The 20,563-nt window shown below is 54.3% G+C and overlaps 7 protein-coding genes across 7 annotated transcripts; 2 read left to right on the top strand and 5 right to left on the bottom strand.

Moving 5' to 3' along the window:
* Window positions 1–3,069: 3,069 nt before the first annotated feature.
* J4E90_001157 (uncharacterized protein) lies at window positions 3,070–5,127 on the bottom strand (the record flags this gene model as incomplete). Its single annotated transcript, XM_051430748.1, has 2 exons — window positions 3,070–3,216; window positions 3,265–5,127. 2 exons carry the CDS (start codon window positions 5,125–5,127, stop codon window positions 3,070–3,072), a joined length of 2,010 nt encoding a protein of 669 aa, XP_051296235.1.
* Window positions 5,128–6,281: 1,154 nt separating this feature from the next.
* J4E90_001158 (uncharacterized protein) lies at window positions 6,282–7,360 on the top strand (the record flags this gene model as incomplete). Its single annotated transcript, XM_051430749.1, has 2 exons — window positions 6,282–6,773; window positions 6,839–7,360. 2 exons carry the CDS (start codon window positions 6,282–6,284, stop codon window positions 7,358–7,360), a joined length of 1,014 nt encoding a protein of 337 aa, XP_051296236.1.
* Window positions 7,361–7,470: 110 nt separating this feature from the next.
* On the bottom strand, window positions 7,471–8,169 carry J4E90_001159 (uncharacterized protein; the record flags this gene model as incomplete). The annotated part of the gene is made up of 2 exons (XM_051430750.1): window positions 7,471–7,709; window positions 7,767–8,169. The coding sequence occupies 2 exons, from the start codon at window positions 8,167–8,169 to the stop codon at window positions 7,471–7,473; spliced, it is 642 nt and encodes a 213-aa protein (XP_051296237.1).
* A 484-nt stretch (window positions 8,170–8,653) lies between these two features.
* On the bottom strand, window positions 8,654–9,437 carry J4E90_001160 (uncharacterized protein; the record flags this gene model as incomplete). The annotated part of the gene is made up of 2 exons (XM_051430751.1): window positions 8,654–9,073; window positions 9,132–9,437. The coding sequence occupies 2 exons, from the start codon at window positions 9,435–9,437 to the stop codon at window positions 8,654–8,656; spliced, it is 726 nt and encodes a 241-aa protein (XP_051296238.1).
* A 303-nt stretch (window positions 9,438–9,740) lies between these two features.
* On the top strand, window positions 9,741–11,282 carry J4E90_001161 (uncharacterized protein; the record flags this gene model as incomplete). Its single annotated transcript, XM_051430752.1, has 4 exons — window positions 9,741–9,755; window positions 9,845–10,130; window positions 10,245–10,617; window positions 10,676–11,282. The coding sequence occupies 4 exons, from the start codon at window positions 9,741–9,743 to the stop codon at window positions 11,280–11,282; spliced, it is 1,281 nt and encodes a 426-aa protein (XP_051296239.1).
* Window positions 11,283–11,598: 316 nt separating this feature from the next.
* On the bottom strand, window positions 11,599–14,609 carry J4E90_001162 (uncharacterized protein; the record flags this gene model as incomplete). The annotated part of the gene is made up of 9 exons (XM_051430753.1): window positions 11,599–12,628; window positions 12,677–13,844; window positions 13,896–13,941; window positions 13,991–14,121; window positions 14,176–14,289; window positions 14,340–14,384; window positions 14,435–14,440; window positions 14,491–14,524; window positions 14,592–14,609. 9 exons carry the CDS (start codon window positions 14,607–14,609, stop codon window positions 11,599–11,601), a joined length of 2,592 nt encoding a protein of 863 aa, XP_051296240.1.
* A 999-nt stretch (window positions 14,610–15,608) lies between these two features.
* J4E90_001163 (uncharacterized protein) lies at window positions 15,609–19,394 on the bottom strand (the record flags this gene model as incomplete). Its single annotated transcript, XM_051430754.1, has 1 exon — window positions 15,609–19,394. One exon carries the CDS (start codon window positions 19,392–19,394, stop codon window positions 15,609–15,611), a length of 3,786 nt encoding a protein of 1,261 aa, XP_051296241.1.
* Between the last annotated feature and the right edge of the window lie 1,169 nt (window positions 19,395–20,563).

Consider the following 20,563-nt stretch of genomic DNA (forward strand, 5'->3'; position numbering starts at 1 on the left):
TATTCGCAGGGTCGGCAGGCGATCGGTGAGCGTCGGGTACAGCTGCCTGGGGGTGGCCGAAAAAGAACCCTATGGTGGCAGCACGTGGAACGCTAACTGAGCTGAAAGTCTACCTACGTAAGCGCGCTTGCCATGACTTATCAGTAGCCTTGTCCATGAACATTCCCAAGCGACCACCATCTTACATCAGGGAAATGCTCGGCGACGTAAGGTGATATATACTCACCGTATGCATCCGAGCAGGCTACAGGATGCAGAATACCTATGTCTGCTGCTCGAAACGTTATCGATGCCTTGCGCCAGGCTGTGGAGAGTCTCACCTGGCCGGTATGGTGTGATTCTTACATTGCACGACCCACGTGGAAAGAGACAGCCCTACGGCGTTCTGCTGTGACTACGCTGGACTACTTACCGAAACCAGTAATTCTGCACTTCCAGCGTGGCGGCGCACTAGTGACGTTCGCAAGAGGGACGCACCGGCTCGGGCTGCCGGTCTGGAGCTGCCTTCGCGAAACGAGCCTGTAGGCTGAAAAACCACCGCCCGCCGTCTTACGCATCCACCTGGTCCGCATGGGGCTATTTGGTCTAACCTCGTAGTAGGATTGCCAGCCGATACATTCTCAAGCGAATCGTGTATCTTATCTGATGGTCCTTCTCCCGCCACATTCGCTGCCGTCAAGCATACTCGTTAAAGCCTGCGCCGATTTGGTCTCGGCGCTGCAAGTCATTAGTGTGCCATCCCTAACCGGCAACACAACCTCTGCCCCGCTGCTGACACACCTCGTTCTCCGCAACATGAATCCCCAGCTTACACCCTAAACCCATGAAACTTCGAGGCTATCTCACCGGCTAAACGGTCATTAGCGGGAGAGGAGATCAACCTGCGAGTTGGCGGACATAGGCGAGTTACAACCCGCTTCACTGCATCCGCATCGGGGCACAGCGCACCAAGAAACATACACAACGCTAGACGGAAGTGTCGAATGTTAATGCAAATACTCTGCATTATCTACACAGGATAGATGAGGCTGTCCAGTAGCAACGTTGGTTTGCCATGTTTCGCTCATTCCAAATACCATAGGACGTGCGACGTACAATTAGACGGCCTCTGTACCACATCCCCGTTCCAATGCTATGGATTTGGATCAACTATCTCAGTTCAACTCACCTTCTCACTTTCGAGCCATCTATCACGGTCCCAAAGCGTAGTAGCGCAGAACGCACGTCAGGGTCCAGCGCTTGTAGATCCTGGCGGACACTAACAGCCCTACGACAACTATCGCTGCTTTAGATCCGCTGCCTTACCAGACCCCACCGTTCAGATCTATCGTACGATTTATAGCCATTATCATGCAATGCTCAACAAGTGACGGGGAAGACAGATGATCGCCGCCTGCAGCACATCTGCCCATCTATCGTCTAGAAAGAGCTTTTGATAATGTACCAGTAGCATCATGTACTTTGATACCTGCAACAGTCTGGAAACATGCATACGCTCCAACTTGTCGTTCGACAAGGGCCGGTTATCAGAGATGCCCTTTACTCAACATAAGCAAAAAGCAAATGCTTGGCTCTATGCGACATTACGCATACTAACGACTCCTCTTACTATCCATCTTGATACCTACAGTCTTGAGTCAAAGCGGGTCCGAACTACCACCGATGACACCACTGCCACAATGCTGACTGCATACCCGTATCGCGTAAGCCGTCCAGCACCAATCATATTACAGCCTGCACGCTTCGGACCCGATCCAAGACCGTTCCCTTTCCAGAGCTCGACGGACATGGTCTCACATGTGTCAGTGCGTCTTCTACGGGCCTTCTAGAAGGTGACTGTACCTCAGCTTCGACGTTGCGCAAGTCTTGGGGGAAGTCTGTGCACCGGGGCTTCATCGCGATTCGATGGAGGGCTGCAGATACGAAGTGTTGGTATAAGAAGCTTGGTGATGCTTCGTTGGCAGTGCTTCCGGTTAACGAAGTCGCCGTGATCGCTCGATGACTACAAAGCTTGTACACCTACCTAATACCTCCTCTGTTCCTGGATCGGAGGTGATGTCACTGAGCGCAGACCTCCATGCTACGTCACTGCTATGAGGCAGCGCTAGATACACTGGCTTATGTGATATACACCTCGCCACTCTTCATTCATCTTTGTACTCCTCAATAACTAGCAAGAGTCTGACTAAACAGTTTGTGACTTCGTGCCCACGCTTGACACTCATCTTAGCATGCAACGACGAGCATGTTGCTGTTTCAGAAGATTCAAGTATAGTTCAGGTGTGGAAAGCAAGTTCTTGGAAAACAAGAGTATATTTTCATGTCTAGATGCTATATCTAAACGCTTTGCTCTTGGAACAGCTCTTCCGTTGTATGTACTGTTCCTCCTAAAACACATAAGAAAGGATAGGACACGTCACGACACGTTGCACGAAATAGCTTCGGTTAGCAAAAGATGGCTATGGATGGGGTATCAACATCAGGGCGTTTACGCAGTGCATGGTGCCATCAACCTGTGCGAGCTTCGCAATCATAAGCGAAGCATCACAAACAGGACGAGTGGGCACGGATTTATGGGTGGGATATCGTGTGCCGTAGAAGGGGGTAGGTGCATGGAGCAGAAGTTGGTCGATGGGAGGCTTGGGCGCAAGGTCTGAATCCGGCGATGGGTTGCAGTGGATCCAGGCGGATGATGGTGTTCTTTGGGATGTTTTGCTAGGGCCAGTGCTGCGTAGGTTGGTCGCTGTGGAAGTCCAAATCCGGCGAGGGCTGCGTGGTCCGGATGTCGCATGGAAGCCAATGTGGAGTGGTCGCAACGGCTTGCTGCTTGGAACTGGTTGTCGCAAGGCGAGTCGACAACTGCTTCGGATAGAGTCGCTCGTGTTGCAATGGGGCTTACCTTCACATTTCACCTCGACACCACTCATCTCCATGTGGGTCATTGAAGTTGAACATCTTGGTGTTCGAGTACTATAGATCATTAGCAGGTAGATGTCCCAAACTCCTCCCATTTTGGGTCGCTATAACGCCATATCGCTATGCATGACAGAAAATATTAGAATGTATACTTTAGAGTGTCCAAAGACCGCTGCGTCGTTTGCCCATGGGGTAGACCAGAAGGGCAGCCATGAACAACCCGACAGTGATGCCGATAGCAATCTGGATCATGGACGCAGCGACATTGAAGACGATGGCATTGAGGCTGTCGGTGGTGGTCTGCGCTACGTCAGTAATGTTTTCGTAGCGAGATGAAGGATTGCTGACGTCGATCGATGTCTCTGCGCCCTTGATCAGAGCTGATGCTGTTCGTAGGGCAGAGTTGATACTGCCACTCGACGCAAGAGAGCCCGGAACTTGGACGTATACTGCGGGTAGGAGGACGGCAGCTGCGACTCCATGACGTAACCGGCTGTACAAGTTTGCCAACACGCCGATAGTGAAGGCGCCAAATGTATAGGCGATGGGGGCAGATGAGGAAAACTTCAGGCCAGCGTAGAAGTTGACAATGTAGCCAGCAAACGCGATGGTTATCATAGCCGGCATCTGCTTGTACTTGGCCTGTACCGTGAAGGTCGTGAAGAAGACGTAGAGTGGGACCATGAGGAAATTCCAGTATGGGTTCATTGGATCCTGGCACTGGGTCGAGTTGGTGGCGTTTGAGTCTATCGCACCATAGATGGCTGTGCCGACAGTGATGCCGTATCCGAGAAAGAGCGAGTAGATGATGGCAAAAACGAGGCGGATAGATCCCGGTACGATAGCACGAGACTGGAGCTCCAGGGCCGAGCTGAGCACCAACCATCCGGGAAGGATTAGAGCGATGGCGCTCTGTGCAATAGCCGAGAAACAGAAGAGGTTCCCGTTGTTGATGCTACCAAACGCCCGCGCAAGGAAGCTCATGAGAATAGTCGCAGTGATTTCGAAGACAGTACTGTATGTCTTGGACAGCGGAGCGATGACAAGCTGGAGCAGCCCGAGGACAATGCCGAGTACGAAGATGACGGGCATGTCGATGGGGCGGGCCTTGAAGAAGCAAGAGACTGCCGCACTGGCAAGACCGTACATGAGGACAGTCAGCCAACGTGGATGGCGATCCTTTGCGTTGATGACCTCGTCCAAGCGGGCAAGAGCCTCGTCCAAGCTGATGACGTCGTGCAAAACCTCCTTGTAGATGTCGTGAGTGTCCTTCAGCTTGCCGAGGTTGACGCCTTGATCGGTGCGAACGATCTTGACTTCAGCGGTGTGGGTCATGCTGTCATCGAAGGAGATGATCATACACCCGGGGATGTAGAGGAATTGGGAGTTGATCTCAAGGACCTTGGCCGTTGTCGCAAGGTACTCTTCGAGGCGATGTGTGGGTGCGCCAAAGAGCATGAGAGCGCGACACATGCGGATGATGTACTGCTGTCGCTTAAGGATGTTTGCAACGTGTATCTTGATTTTGGCATCCTGGTCTTCCTTTGGCTTCAACACCTTGGCAATGATTCCTCCACTGCTACTGCGCTTGTGATGGCGCGGGCGCATGGCGGCGTCTTTCTTGTCATCCTTGGGGTTTGCCAGCTTGGCTGAAGCGCCAACGAGAGTCGCCAGCGTCTCTGTTGACTGCATTGGCTTGTTTGCGTTGTACCATTTCTTCTTCGATGGGGTGCTGGGTCCTGAAGAAGACCCAGGTCGCGACCTCTGTGTGGGTGATGTCTCGCTGGCTTCGGAGGATGTATCGGTATAACCGCGCACCGGTTGCTTGTAGGCTTGCAGGAGCTGGTAGAAGATGCCGCCGTTGGTGTTGCCGGTGACAGTGTAGGCGCCCTCGGGATCCACTTCGCTCACCGGCGGCGCGTTATGGCTTTGTTGGCCAGTGTGGTATGCATTCCAGAGCTCTTCGGCGTCAGTGGTGTGCTCGTTGGTGGTGATTTCATTCGACCCGGATTCGCTGATGCGAGTGTAGCTCTGAACGTGTTCTAGGGGCGCAGGGACTTCGACGTTGGCAGAGCTGTTGAACCTGACCCGCGTCTTGCCGGTTGCTTGCTCGGGCTGCATCGAGGGCGAGGGGTACGTGGGCGGCATCTGCTGCATCTCGTGCGAGTCGACGTGCGTGTGCTCCGACGAGTTGGTGGTGGAGGGCTCCATTGCGGCGGGTGCTGCGTAGGAGAGGGGAGCGCTGTGCGGTTGCTGTGCCTATGGAAAAAGAAGAAGAAGAGATGAGGACGACCGCCACGTTGGAGGCGCCATGAGACTTTGAGTACTCCGGCTACGAAGGTCCGGCACTTTGCTGTGCGTAATGGTCCTCGGACCGCAACCCAAAATACATTTGCGTTCGGTCGCGACCTGGCTGTGGATCCGAAACATAGGGCCGCCGGGTAGAAGCGATCAAAGGGGTCGCCGAAACGGGAAGCAAAGTTGCAAACTGGAGCCCAAACGCGTCGTGACTGTGTGAGCCATGATGCAACGCCAACGTGCGAGAGCTGCGAATGTGTCAAGGAATCACTGCCATTGGTCCATTGGTTGACTAGACCACGCCCGCTCTATCCGTGCCATCTTTGAAATATGGATCTTTGCATCAGCTGCTAAAGCATGGCGCGCATCCCCGACTCAACATGTCAATCCCCATGGGGCGTGCGCATAAGCGTGCACTCAATTCCTCTGTTCTTTGGTGCTGCGTCGAGTCATGGTGGCTGAAAATTTATCGTCGTTTGACGAATGCGAGGTTGTGCGAATGCGACATTGGCTTCAGCCCATGTCTGAGCTAGCAGCACCATCCGGTATATACCTTCATGTGCTGGCATACTCCTCGTTTGCAATCTTCACAACCAAGTACCCGCTGTCTCTCATCAAGTTCCCACCATGACGCGTGTCGGGTTCATCAGCCGCGGCCATCCATGACACTTCCTTTGTACCTTACAGGGATACATTCACATCGTCACTCGCTCTCCTGCTGAGGCGACGTAAGAAGCTTGCTGGTAGCATACAGTCACCGCGCCTTTGCAAGGTGGCACCAGCGTCGCAAGGCATCATTGGAAGCAGACTCACGCCAGCTTACGCCAAGGCCTAAATGACACATTGATTGAAGAAACGAATCAAATCACAATGGAATGTGAGAAGAGGTGAGCTGGTTGCGGTCATGCCGCTGCCACAGTATTCAGACTCCAGCATGCACGCCCTACGAGCAACATGTCAGTGTAGATTCATCCTTCCCAGCCCCTACTGTGAAGACCAGTCAGTGCATTTATCTAAACACTCCAATCACGCTTTTTCGATCCCAGTTGCATCACTAAACCACGATAATGGACCAGTCGCGAAAGACATGCGTAACGTATGTGGCTGCCGACTGCGGCTCCATCATACCAGGGAAGTCCAGGGCGGCTGCGGCTTTCAAAACGGTCGACATCTACCGCAGACTGGTCGAAGCGGGCGTAAACGTTATTGACATCGACACAAGCCAATTCCCCGACAGCGATGGCCCGGTCCCAGGACCGGACGTGCTCGACGGAGAGGTGACCTACAAGCCCAGCCCCTTTATACCAGGCGATATACGCAACAGGACGGGTAATCTGGAGCTCCTTCGCAGAGTGCGAAGGAAGATGACCGTGAATTTCCAGGCGGAGCCCAGAGCATTCCAGCTAGTTCTTGGGGGCGAGTGCTGCATGCTGCCAGCCATCCTTTCCTCTGTCAATAAAGAGTACCACGACTGTACTATGGGACTTGTCTATATCGACGCGGACACTGATCTGCACTCACCTTTGGACGACGATTGGATGGGATACTTTGCAAGCATGGTGAGCAAACTTCAGACGCAAGAAGAACGTGAGCCAAACACTGACTTCGTACACTTCAACTGCAGACGATGACGCAGCTCATGGCGCGGCCCGGGGCAATTAGTTACGAGTCGGAAGGCACACGAGACCCTGTACTCGCTCGTGAGAAGCTCTGCGACAGTAACAACACAGTTTTCTTTGGCACAAACCTTCCCCACCCGGGGAACAAGCCGAAGCACCTAGCATATCTGAACGACGAGCACTTCAAAGTTATCTCGTCAAGAGCGGTGGCAAATCATCCGGAACGACGTGCAAGCGAAGTATTGGAGCACCTTGAGCAGAACAAGGTTGAGGCTATCTGGGTCCATCTTGATGTTGACTCCATTGATCCGGGCGAATTCCCGCTGGCAAATGTCCCAAACTTTACAGGTGTGGCATTTCAGACGATGATGCAAGCCCTGACAGTACTCATGGCTAGCACCAATGTCGTTGGACTGTCCATCGCAGAGGTCAATCCAGATCATGATCCTGACCTGGCCATGACGACGATGCTAACCAAAGAGATCGTGAGTATGCTTGCGAGAAGGGAACTGGGTCACTCATTTTGAACGGTCTGGAAATGCGGCCTGAGCACACGAGACCTGGACGTAGGCTGGAAACAAGCGGGTAGGACCATTCATCTTCATAGCAATTCGGCGACTATCATTCCTGGTATCATCTATCGCTTGGGCTCGTACACAAAAGCGACCTCCTCGTACATGTCCCCATTAACTACCAACCTGATTCTACCCCTCTCTATGAAGCCCGCTTTCTGATAAAACGTCTGCGCAGCTTCAACGGTACTGTCCAAGTACACAGGCACCCCTTCCTTCTCGCACAAGTCCATGCCCCAACGCAGTAGCAAGGTACCAATACCCATTCGAGAATAATCAGGTGATACAGCGAGCCACATAAGATCTAGACCTCCAATTAGTCCGCATCTCAGGTCATGCAGAAGCACGTAACACCACCTACCATAATGCGGCGTATGCCCAATGACTTCCTCCACAGTCTTTCCAGCGGCCGCTAACCAAGGCTTCAACACATTCCAATCAGTGCCCTCCGGCAACTTCCAAGTTGGTAGTTTCCAGTCCTGCTCTTCGGCCTTGATCGGATGGCACCACACGGCATAGCCTACAGTCTTACCTTGCTCTTCCCTCACTTCAGCCTCGTCCGTGTGTTTGGCGACTAGGACTGTAATTTTGGGCTCCTTCATGTCAGCTAAGATTTTTTCTTCGACGCAGCCCTGAAGTGCTGCCCATATAGCAGGGGTGGGGTAGATGGCTCGCATGAGGGCGTTGGAGCTGAATGCTTGGACATGTAGGGCGGCGATGTCGACTGCATCTTTGGGCTGGGCTGGGGATATGGACACGGGCATTGTGGTCGATGTTTGGGCTCAAGAAACGATGCTTCTGGGTCAGGGTTTAGGGGGGGCGATGCACAAGGTCGTAGCGTGCATATGTGAACGTGGTCAAGTTGGATTTGATGGCTGAGGCTGGAGGGGTCACATGGTTTTTGTCAGCCTCGTGTGACGTATTTTGATGGATCTAGAAGCAAAACAATTAGAGCAAGCACAAACAAAATGCAGTGGTTTGGCCCAATCTTGCTGACCAAGTTTGCCCGGGCAGGGGAAGAGAGTCGTGTGTAGTCCGTGGTGCGCTAGCATACAGGTTTCTACCTTGCCCCTGCTCTGTTCTCATATCTGTGCGCATCGGGAAGGCCCGTTTGAGGATGGAAAAACAAATTGCATGTTGGCTGACACGAACTGCCTGTTCAGCAGCGGAGATTTAAAGGTTTGAATTGGGGAAATGGATGGTGACTCGACCACCAGAGCCCATTGCGAAGGGCTGTGAGATTTGTCTTCACCACCACCGCGCGCCAAAAATCTTGGGCGCAACCTTGTCCTTCTTGTTTTCGGAAACCAGATCAATCCTCTGATGACCCTTTACATCCACGGCAAGCGTCTCGTAGTCGTAGTCAGTCTGACTTGGTCTCTTAGTCAAATGTACATGCACCACGCCCTGTCCCAACGGCCCCTCGACGTAGAATCTGAAGCGCAGATGCTCAGTGCCCCACTTGTCAGTCTCTTCGGTACTGCTGAGGTAGCGATTGCGCGCCCATCGCGACCAAGAGCCTTCACCAAAAGCAGCAATTTCGGCGCCTGGACCCAGCAGCTTTTGACATCGGGGGTCCTGGCGTATAAGCGTCGTTGCGCGGTTGAAGTAGGCAGTCTTGGAGGAGGGACTGAAGACATCGGAGAAGAGGAAGTAGCCCACGCCGCCCTGGTAGAGTGGTTAGTCTTGCGCTTCCAAAAGTAGACTTGGTGAGGGGAAGCTGTACAGTTGCTACTATGCCCACCAGGACCACTACAAGGTTGAAGCTCTGCTGGGTGGTCCGCACTGCCTTTTCGCCCGGTGACAGATCAGACCATCGGACTTGGCCGGTGTCGCCGGTCAAAGAAATCGACTTTCTTTGCGGTTTTGGCGTCGGACTGCTCGTCGACGTATGCGTGGCTTGTGCATGGTGGGTGGTGGAGAAGGCGACGCGCCCGATATGCGCTCTGCGATTTGAGGCCCGGATGCGCGGTAAGACGAATGTTGGTCGAATGAGCGCGATCGCTTCAGTAGGCTTGTATGCGGCGGCCATTGTGACTATGCGTGCGAGTGAAAGGTGGAGTTGAAGGCATGCGATGTGATGCGATCCAAGGATGCGGAGCGGAGCTCGTGTGACGCCGGGCTTGAGGTCGACGCAGCCGCGGCCCGGTTCCTGCATCGGTCCCTACTTTTGGTATCGACACCGCACGCTCTATTAACCTCCCGACCCAACATTCGCTCTTTGAGCACAAACCCACGCCATTTCCAGAGACGAGCGCACTGGTGAAAGTGCATCCGAGCGAGCATGAGCGCGAATAAGAAGAGCAGCCTTACGGGCTATCTCCCAGATATCCTCATGGCAGCTGCAGCAGTACGTCTATATCCACCAACGCGCCACAGTCTCCCCACACCCACTGTGCCCCTCACTGCCTTGCCGACTACATGCTCATATCCCCGTAGCCACTAATAGCCTACTTCGTAATTCGCAACCTCCTCACACGCCTCGACCCGGAAGCTCAACAAAAAGAAGAGGCCCGCGCCAAAGCCTCAGCCGCCACACGTAAACTCGACGCCATCCTTACAAGCAAGCGGCGGAAAAGCTACGGCGAATACGACAGTGAAGATGAGGAAGATAGAGAATCGAGGCACAGACGGCCCAGGATACAGGATCTCAATTTGAATACCTACGAGCAGACGATTGCCATGGAGGTGGTTGCGCCCGAGGAGATTCCCGTGAGCTTCGAGGGTACGTCACAAACTCATTCGGGCTTGGGCCGTGGGCTGTGGGATTATGCGCATGAGTGCGCGCGATTTGGCCTACTGGAAGCCTGGGTCGCAATACAACGCTGACACATTCCAGACATTGGCGGCCTCGACTCTATTATTGAGGAACTTAAGGAATCTGTCATCTACCCTCTGACCATGCCCCACCTCTATTCGCACTCTTCCTCGCTCCTCAGCGCACCCAGCGGTGTCCTCCTCTATGGCCCTCCTGGCTGCGGAAAGACTATGCTCGCAAAAGCCCTCGCACACGAATCCGGTGCCTGCTTCATCAACCTACACATCTCGACGTTAACGGAGAAATGGTACGGCGACAGCAACAAACTCGTCAACGCCGTCTTCAGTCTGGCGAGGAAGCTACAACCAAGTATCGTCTTCATCGACGAGATTGACGCAGTCTTGGGACAAAGAAGAAGCGGAGAACACGAGGCCAGCGGAATGGTGAAAGCTGAGTACGTCTCAATACCATCCCACTCCACTTGCGACGAAAGTAGGACTGACAATCCCTAGATTCATGACCCACTGGGACGGCCTCGCATCCAGCACCTCCTCCGGCACATCGACCCCTCAGCGAATATGCATCCTCGGCGCCACGAACCGCATCCAAGATATCGACGAAGCCATTCTCCGCCGCATGCCCAAGAAGTTCCCCGTCGCACTCCCTTCAGCCACACAGCGTCACAACATCTTCTCTCTGATCCTACGCGGCACCAAAATCGACCACCAGAACTTTGATCTAAACTACCTAGTCCGCGTCTCGGCTGGCATGAGCGGTTCGGACATCAAGGAGGCGTGTAGAGATGCGGCCATGGGGCCAGTGCGGGAGTACATCAGGAGAAAGAAGGCAGACGGTACGCTGAGGAGCAGTAAAGGGATGGCACAGGGCGATGTCCGTGGACTGAGGACAGAAGACTTCTTCGGTCGGGGAAAGGGGCTGCGCGAGATGGAGACGGTGGACGATACACGTGAGGAGATGAATGCGCGCGTACGAAGTCGAGTTCACACCACTTCCGAAGAGTCGGAGGAAGCGAGCAGCAGCGACAGCACAGCTAGTGGTGAGGAGAGATTCCGCGACTCGGCATACCAGGGCGCGACCAACGAGGCTGTCGTACAGTAATGACAACGCTGCCATTGAATATCAGTATGGCCTTGTAAAATGTTTGTATATGTTGGAATATCACGAAGACAAGACAAACGTACATATGGGTGGCGTTTCTGTGGGCTAGGCATAGATTTAACGAAGGGACGTGATACAACGTCACATCATGCTACAATATATCGAATCACAACTTTGAATACCATGTCTTTGAAACATCTATATCATTGTATCATTTTCCGTTACCGTACCTACGCTACGTGGAGCAGCCACACATCCAAAGTCAAACTGCAGCTACAACGGATCCGCCAAGCAAAACAAGGCTTGATGCAGACGCCTACTTCTCCTCCTCACTTTCCTCGCTCTCTTCCTCGTCTTCGTCTTCGTCTTCTTCCTCGTCATCTTCTTCAGCATCGGCTGCAATCTCCTCATCGGCATCATCCGCCTCTACTTCGTCTTCTTGGATCAAAAGGTCCTCCACCGTTCCGCCTTCTTTCTCCAACCGCAGGTACTCATCCCATTCGGGGAACATCTCTGCATCTCCCTCACCGTCCTGAGGCGGCGTGCCAAGGAGTCTAGCAACCTTGGTCTTGTTCTCCTTCTCCAGGGACTCCTTCCATTGCTTGACAAGTCCAGCGGTAGCGCTTGGCTTGTACGTTTGTGAGAAGAGAACAGCCTCGGCGAGCCGGTTGGTCTTGACGAGCAGGTCGATACACGCCTGGACATCACCGATTTGCCAGAGCGCAGAGAAGGCCACATTGTTTGCGGTGGCGTTCTCGGCCAGGGAAGCGAGTTCCCGGAGGCCAGCGGCATCCGAAGTTGCGCTGTAGAGGAGGAGAAGGGAACCAAGGTCCTTGGCCTTGACGAAGCATTCCTGCGCGAGCTTGACATCCCAGTTTGTGAGAGCAGCATCACCGACAGTCTTCCACTTATGCTCTGTGTCCTGCTCACGAGCAATTGTAACAGCCTGTTCCAGATCTCCAAGGGACAAAGCGAGATCGAATCGGTGTTCGGGATCGGTGGCAACCTTGAGCGCCATTTCCTTCTGGCCCTGACCTTCCAAGAATCGAGCAATCTTGTTATTCTGATCCTTGGGCACAGAGGGAAGGGTCTCCTCGGCGGCTTCAAAATCACCTCGGAGGATAAGTGTCTGGTACTCAACGACAGCCAGAGACAGCGCGAAGGAGACCACATTGACATCCTTATCAGCGACATAGATTCTGGAATCACGAGGTAGATATCCAAGGACGTAGTGAGGCGAGTCGAAGTGGGAAATGGTGTACGTTTGATCGCCGACAAGGTAGTTCAGGCGATTTGTGCTGTTTGTGTAGATGAAGCAATCTCCAACCCAGGTACCGGTACGAACGCTGTTTGTCATTAGCTTGTGGATTCAGTAATGGCTTCTTACAACGTACCTCTCGTTGATGTCGCACACAACTTCGAATGCAGACTCGGCACCGTCCTCGTCCACTTCACCGTTTTGCACGGCTTCCAGGTAGTTTTCCCTAGAGTAGCGAAGGACATAGAATGTGTCTTCCGTGGCAAGCGTCACGAGTTCCCCGCTCTCAGACCAGTAGACGCTCTTGGGCTCGACCTCTATCCGTCGAACCAAGGCGCCAGAGTCCCAGTCGAATAGGCCGATACCGCCTTGACCCTTCACACCCAGAAGCACGCCGCCACTCAAGCCGTCAGCCGAGAAGCCAACATTCAGTACACTCCGCTCCTTGAAGTTGCGGAAGATCTTGACGCTGGTAGAGGATTCCCGGATGGCGTAGTCCTTGTCGTGTTCTTTCGAGGCCCAGCAGAAGTCGAGAGCGCTGCCGAAAGCTTGGTTACGAAGAGCAAGCGCAGTGTAGATGATGTATTCACCATCACCACAAACTGCTACGAAACGTCCGTTGGGCGAGTGCAGCAATGACTGTGGGTACAGCTCGGTTGAACCAAGATCCTTACTAGGGAGCGAGAGTCTCTCTGCATCCTTGAGCTGGTCGCTGCCTTTGATCACCGAAGTGAGGATGTCGTTGTTCTTCGCCCAGAGTAACTTTCCGCTACCGTCCATGCTGACAGCTGGCTCTTCACGTCCCATGGTGATGACAACAGCTCCGTCGTCGAATCCCAGTGCCACGCCATTTCTTCCCTTTTGGTACGATACACACCATGCGCGCTCCAACCCATAGTTCAAGGATTGTTCCAACCGGTAGGTCGACGAGTGCCAGATTTTGATTGTGCCGTCTTCCGATCCAGAGATGATGACGGGGAGCTCGGGGTGGTATACAGCGAAACTGACGTTAGAAGTATGACCTTCGAGTGTCGCAATCAGCGCTTTTGTTGTGTAGTCCCAAACCTTGACTGTCCGATCATCGGAGGTTGTAAGGAGATATGGCTTGTCCGACTGGGGGTAGTAGTCAATGAAGTTAACACCCTTGGTCTCGTGCGCCTCGAGCGTAAAGTTGGGAGTAGAGCTGCCGAGGGACCATATCTTGACGGTACGGTCGAGACACGCGGAGGCGAATGTGTTGGGGTCTTTGGGATTTATCGCGATGCCCATAACGTAGTGTTGGTGGCCAGCGAACTCTTGTACGCCTGCTATCTGTTAGCATATGCCATGTCTTTTGGTATGACCACTCCACATACACTTCCACGACTTGTCCCAGTCCCAAAGCTTTATAGTCATGTCATCCTAAAGCCACATCAGCTTCGCTTCTGCGTTGTTCAGACTTGTTACCCACACTGGCGGTAAGGACGAAAGGTTGTGTTGGGTGGACAGCGATTGCGCGGATGTAATCGGGGTGTGCCTCGAAAGATGTGACCTTCTCGGAGGTGTTGTAGTTGTAGACGCGCAACTGGAAGTCATCGGAACCTGAATGTGCATGTCAACTTCTTTTCCAATAGTTTCGGTTTGCTTGGGCTTTACCAGCGACTATCCAGTTCTTCCTCGCAATGAAGCGACCAGCGCGTACGGGTACGTCGGTAAGCTCGAAGGTTTTGACAATCGATTGTGATATATACGACCAGATGTGGACGTGTCCTGCCTCTGTCAGCACTTTGCCTGTAGCGGGGAGGACCAGCTGTGCATACCGCTGTATAAAGTCGTAAGGATCCATGGCTCGGTCGGGTGAAAGTCTTTGGGGATATTTAGCGGCGAGCATGTCTAGCAGAGCTGCTGTTCTTACCAATGCCTGTAGCATGTTAGTGTACGTCTTGATAAGTGTCCATTGAGGCTACTCACCTTTGACACGCTCCGACCGCGCGAAAAGCTGCCTCTATATTCATAGCCGGGTTAGAATTGCTCTTTGCTACTAACGTATGCAGCGGCGCATTGTCGCGTACCTTGACGTCGAGACGCATTGTTGTAGCTCAACTGTGTATTGCGGAGGGGTGGATTATGGGAACGTGGCTTTAGTAGCCAGTCCACAGGTGCGCAGGCAGTCGCGGAAAGAGGCAAGGAAACGTGAACGGGTATCGATGGTATAGAAGTCCAGAGAGGGAGAAAGCCAGTCACGGGATTCGCTGGGGTGTTACTGCTTGGTGTCCTCCGCAATGTGTTCGATGTTCGGCGGAGCTGCGCCAAGACAGCGACAGGGTTCACGCAGCTATTTCCCACTGCGGCAGGTTCGAAAAACCGTCGATAGCAGACGAAATGCGCAACATTACCGCCTCCGCTAGCTGCACGGGGCTGTAGATCCTACGCCGTGTCCACAAGGGAATTACGTTCAACACATCATCTCATCTATGCACGATGCGAGCAGTCTTTGGACATTGTGGCTGCTCATGTGGGACCCTGTGGCTTTGCGCCTGCGTACCTCAAATCACGCAAGTGCATTTATTATGCTTAACAAGTAAGTGAATTCTTCTTCAATTCCGACCCTACAACTATGTACTCGGAACGACAGCCTCCCCACAAGTAGCCCCTGCGCGCTGCCGCTCATGCATGTACAACGCATAACGAATATATCGACAGCAACCCCAAACCCTCCACCCATGGCATGAAATGGCCATTTCATATATCAACAAAATGACGAGAGGAAAAACGGTCTAGCTTGACCAAGCGTAGACTGGTATCTTAGAAGTGAAATACAGTGAAAGGAGAATATATGTTAAAGTATAGAGTGTAAGTTTATGTTGGGTTAAGCGAACGTGTCCGAACGGTAGTGATGTGAGATTTGCTTCGCGGCTGGATCCTGAACACCAGCTTGGATGAGGTCGGTGCGACAAGTTGTTGTTGATATGGGACAAAGCCGGTCGCTGGGGCGGAGGTGTATTGGAAGGCACGAGGCGAAGCCATCCACGTCCGGTCTGTGGTACAACGGCGCAGACTTTGTGGGGGAGAGAAAGGGCAGTGATGCTTTAGTTCCAGCCAAGAGAGTTCTCAGCCATGACCGGAGCCGAGATCTGCTGTGTTCGGACACTGCGACCCTGAGTGGTACTGCTGCCTTGGCTGCCGCGACTACCAGGCGTCATTCGACCATTCCGAGCGCCATGCATCCAAGCAGCAGCGCCACCTGGAATTGAACCGTAGGTCATGCGGCTGGTGCTGGGGACAGAGCTCGAGCGCTGGTGGGCCATACGCTTGTTCCTGTATCGGCGAGCAACAAAGAACATGGCTGCACCGTAGGCGATAGCACCGACAATGGCACTGCTAGCGACGATGGCGCTGGTCTTGTTGACAGTGCGGCTGGCGCCGATGTCGCCTCCCATAGCACCGCCATCGCCGGAACCACCTGTGGACTCAGCACCTGGTTCGGCAGCCGCATTGGCAGGGCTGTTGTCACCCGGAAGCTTGCCGGCGGGGAGAGGGCAGGCGGTGTTGATCAAGGTCGTGAGGTCGTTCACTGTGGAGTTCTTGTTATGCCAGAAAGCATCGGCGGGGTTGCGGAGCTGCGCTGCGAGCTTCGTCTGCAGATCCTGCGGGATGGTGAACAAGGCAAGAGTGGTGATGAAACCCTGGTACTCCATGGTGTTAAGAGGCTTCAGACCGAAGTTCTTGACCTCGGAGGTTGAGATGTTCAAACCGTCTGCGATAGCAATTGGCAGGTAGTGGAAAATTTGCTGCCCACCATCGTTTGCAGACACGAAAGGGTAGTTGAGCGGCCACTTGAAACACACTTGGCCCATGAAGCTGTTGTCCGGCCTCTCAGGAGGGACTCCTCCAGGCGGCGCAATCATCTGTGGTAGACTTGAGGGGATGCTGCTGACGGTGGGGCTGGGGGTTGGCATAGTCGAAGCCTCAACGATGATGCTAGTACCAACGATGAGCGAAGTTGCGCTATCGGTAGCGGTCGGCGTAAGGGAAAAGACCGGCGGTGCCTTGCTAGTGGTAGTCGGCAGGGCTGGAATAGTGATTGAAGCAGAGCCCTTGGTGGATGTAGGCTTGGGCGTCTCTGAAGTGGGTGGTGGGGTGGACACAACGACGGATGACGGAGCAACAGAGCCGGTGCTGAAGAACGAAGTGGGAGCATCGCTGAGGGTGGCGTTACCAGCACTTGAAGGATTCAGAGTAGTGGCAGCAGTCGAAGAAGCTGACGAAGGTCCTTCTGAAGCCGGGACAGTGAGAGATTGGCTACCCGACGAAGTTGGAACCGGTGATGCAGATGTGCCGATAGAACCTGTACCAGACGGAGTGATACCCAAGCTTGCGGAGCCTGAGGGCAGGGCAGTTCCTGAAGATGCTGAAGGTGTGATGCTTGCAGTCTCGGAGGCTGTAGGCCCAACGCTAGAGGAGAGAGCCTCAGAGGCAGGCACGCCAGACGAAGACACAACTTCAGAGGTGGGGGTAGGCACAGCGCCGGATGGCAAGAGTCCTGAAGAAGGAAGGACGCCAGACGATGGTAGGATACCTGACGAGATTGGCAGGCCAGACGACGGGAGAACTCCGGAAGACAGCAAGCTTGAGGGCAAGACAGTCGGGATGATAATAGGACCAGTGCCGGTGGGCAGGGCCGAATTCAGATCAGACAGGATGCTTGATATAGCACTGGGCACCACTGAGACAGGGAGATCCGAGACAGCTGAAGACAACAGCGAGGAGAGTGCCGGAGGAAGAATGCCGGACGCGCTAGCAGAAGCTACTGAGGTGGGTGCAGTAGATGCAACGCCGCTACCGGTAGGCAGGACACCAGATATGACCGACGATACAAGTCCCGGTAGGTCGAGGATCGGTGAGCTGGTAGCTACGGTTTCCGAAGTAGGAATGGCTCCAGAGCTCAAGAGAGAAGTCGGTGTCGCAGTCGAAGCAGCAGAATCACCAGTGCCCAAAGCCGTAGTGATGCCGATGACAATGCCGGATGATGGCAAGAGGGGTGCGCCAGTTGAAGCAACCTGAGAGGTGGCTGTCGGGACTTCTGATGGGAGGAGCGAAGACAACAGTCCACCGACTAGGCCACCGGATGAGGTTGGCTGCACAACAGTCTCAGGAATACCTCCAGTGGTGCCAACCTCGGAAGTGGCGGCAGGTGGCAGAATCGACGACAGTAGCCCGCCAAGAAGGTCCCCAGAAGAAGTGGGCTGAACGATGGTCTCAGGAATGCCTCCAGTCGAGCCAACTTCAGAAGTAGGCACGGGTGGAAGGATTGACGACAAGATACCACCAAGAAGGCCACCGGAAGAGGTAGGCTGAACAATTGTCTCAGGAATACCACCAGTGGAGCCGACCTCAGAAGTAGGGGTGGGTCCGAGTAGCGTTGAAAGCAGACCACCAACCAAGCCGCCGGATGAGGTAGGCTGCACAATCGACTCAGGAACACCACCTGTGGATCCAGGGACGATGAACGGTCCCTGGAAGCTGGATGCGGCAGGAGAGCTAGGTGCAGCAGAAGAAGCAAGAGACGCAGTGGGTGTCACGATAGTCTCTGGGATGCCTCCAGTGGAGCCGACAGCTTGCTGAGATGACTGGGGAGCAGTCGATGAGACTACCTGGGTTGGTTGGACAACAGATGTGGGTACACCGCCAGTAGATCCAATGATTGGGTTGAGAAGCGTTGAGAGAAGTCCACCAACGAGACCAGCAGAAGTCGTTGTTGCAGTAGGTGTGTCAACGGCTGACGACGATGGCTGCATAATAACATCCGGCAGTCCACCTGTCGAGGCAGGGGTGTTCTCAACACCAGGAGGCGTCGAGGTTGGCTGTGCGATAGCTGAAGTGGGCTGCACGATGGTCTCGGGAATGCTACCGGTAGAAGGCGCTGGCTTGCTGTCGACAGCGGAGGATGACGGTTGTACAATCACGTCAGGCAGTCCTCCGGTTGGGGCTGCCGCTGAGCTCTGAGCGATCGAAGAAGCTGGGGTGTCTTCAACGGCGGTCGAAGAGGCCGCAGCTGAGCTTTGGACAGTGGAAGTTGGTGGAACGATGATCTCAGGTAGGAGGCCAGTGGAGCCGAGGATAGGACCGAGAATAGGGCTGTCAGCCTTGGTAGAAGAAGATGCGGCGCTGCTTTGGGCGGTTGATGTAGGCTGCACAATAGTCTCGGGGAGACCACTGGTAGTGCCAATCTCGGCCGTTGAAGAAACAGCGGTTGTTGGCTGAGGTTCGGTGATAGGCTCGGATGTGGTGGTCTCAACAGGCTTCTCGCTTTGCGCTGCTTCGGAAGTGGACGTAGGAGCAGCTGTAGACGATGGCTCAGTGACTGATTCCTGAATTTGGCTTGATGAGCTAACGATGGGGCTAGACGATTCGACTGCAGAGCTCGATGCCGCAGGTGGTGGCGGTGAAAAGACACTGCTTTCTGAGAGAGGTGCGGTAGAGGAGCTCTCTGCCAAAGTGGAGGACAAGGTGCCAGTGGTGTCTACGTCGCTGGTGCTGACAAGCACATCTGAGGAGGAGGCAAGAGCCGATGAATCGGAACTACCACGGAACAGCGATTCAATGAAGGACGGGAAGTCCATCTGGCGGGACGAGAGTTGCTCAGTAGTGCTGCTGGACGAGTAGCTGGTTGATGGCTCTGGGGTAGCCGCAGGGGTCGTCGCGTTGGTAACGATTTGTCGCTTTACGTGCCTAGCGAAGTAGTATCGGGGACGGCCTTGGGTTTGTTGTGGTCCCGGTGCAGGCATGGCCTCTGCGGTCGTAAGGAGCGGGCCAGAGCCAGAGAGACTGGCCAGAACCAGGGCGGCTGCCCATACTGTCGTTGAGCGAGGCATTGTTACGATTATGATGCCTTGTTATGTAGAATTAGATGTCTCGAGAGTCTCGAAGGCAATGTACGTGGAAGCCTGCTGTTATTAGCCATGGCGTTTGCAGTGTCAGTAGCACAACATACTGTCAGGGCTATGGTAAACGAGTGTACTTGACGAATGTCAATGATGGTAAAGAATGGACCTGTCGCATGTTAGTCTCCATGGAGAAAGCGCGTCGCTGAGCTGGGTGACTCACTAGACTGACGATGCAGCTAGGAATAGATGGTTGCACAGGCGAAGCGATTACTGCGTCGTCGCGATGTTCTCGGGTTGGTCGCGGGACTATGCTGTCATGTTTGACACTGACAGGTACCGGAGAATAGTCGTCGCGTGGGTCTAGAAGCACGCGGTACCGAACCAGGGTCGATCAGAGACTGGTACGCACGTGGATGACAGCGAGCGAGCAGGCAGGCGACAAAGAATCGTAGGAGTGGTCGAGGCACTCTAAGCACGATTCGCAGCGATTACGTTTTCTTTGTTCCTGAGCAGCGGGTGGCCGTGCGTGTCGTAAGTGGTCAGCGGGGCTGGGACGCGTTTTCGTGGACGGTGCGGTGCTAAAACGAGCGGCGACGACGTTGATAGGCAACGGTCAGATTACTAGTAATTGCGGCGACGGAGCGGAATTGCTTTTGAAGGAGTGGTCGTGATTCGGAGAATCGTGCAAGGGAGCGTGAGGCCTGGGCGACGTGGAGAGCGGTGCTTGACGGTCGGAGGAGAGAGCCACGGGGAGCCACGGGCGGGAGATGCGCAGAGTCGATATATGAATGCGCCCGTTTGGGGGTTGTCGGCGGGTGGTGGAGAAGAGGTCGGCTTGGGGCGTGGGCGACGGGTAGTGAAGAAGAAGAAGAGACAGGGCGCCGGTCAGCAGCAGCAGTCGCCCAGGTGTCCAGGCCAAAACGGCGGCAGGCAGGGGCGAGGGGCGGAAGAGGGAAAGCGCCGTGGGCTGCGAGTCGCCAACGTGTGCTCCCTGCAGGAGAACCAACTGCCCACCACTAGTGCCAGTGTCCAGGACGGGGAAAGCCAGGGTTTCGCGCGGCGGGCCTCTGCATTCGATAGTCGCAAGATAGAACGGCGCTTGCTGCAGAGGGAAGTAGTTCGCTATTGACGTCGCGGGTGGAGACTATGTGAAGGTT

This window comes from Alternaria incomplexa (assembly GCF_024043165.1).
Source record: "Alternaria incomplexa strain BMP 0042 chromosome Unknown scaffold_1, whole genome shotgun sequence".
Classification (NCBI taxonomy): domain Eukaryota; kingdom Fungi; phylum Ascomycota; class Dothideomycetes; order Pleosporales; family Pleosporaceae; genus Alternaria; species Alternaria incomplexa.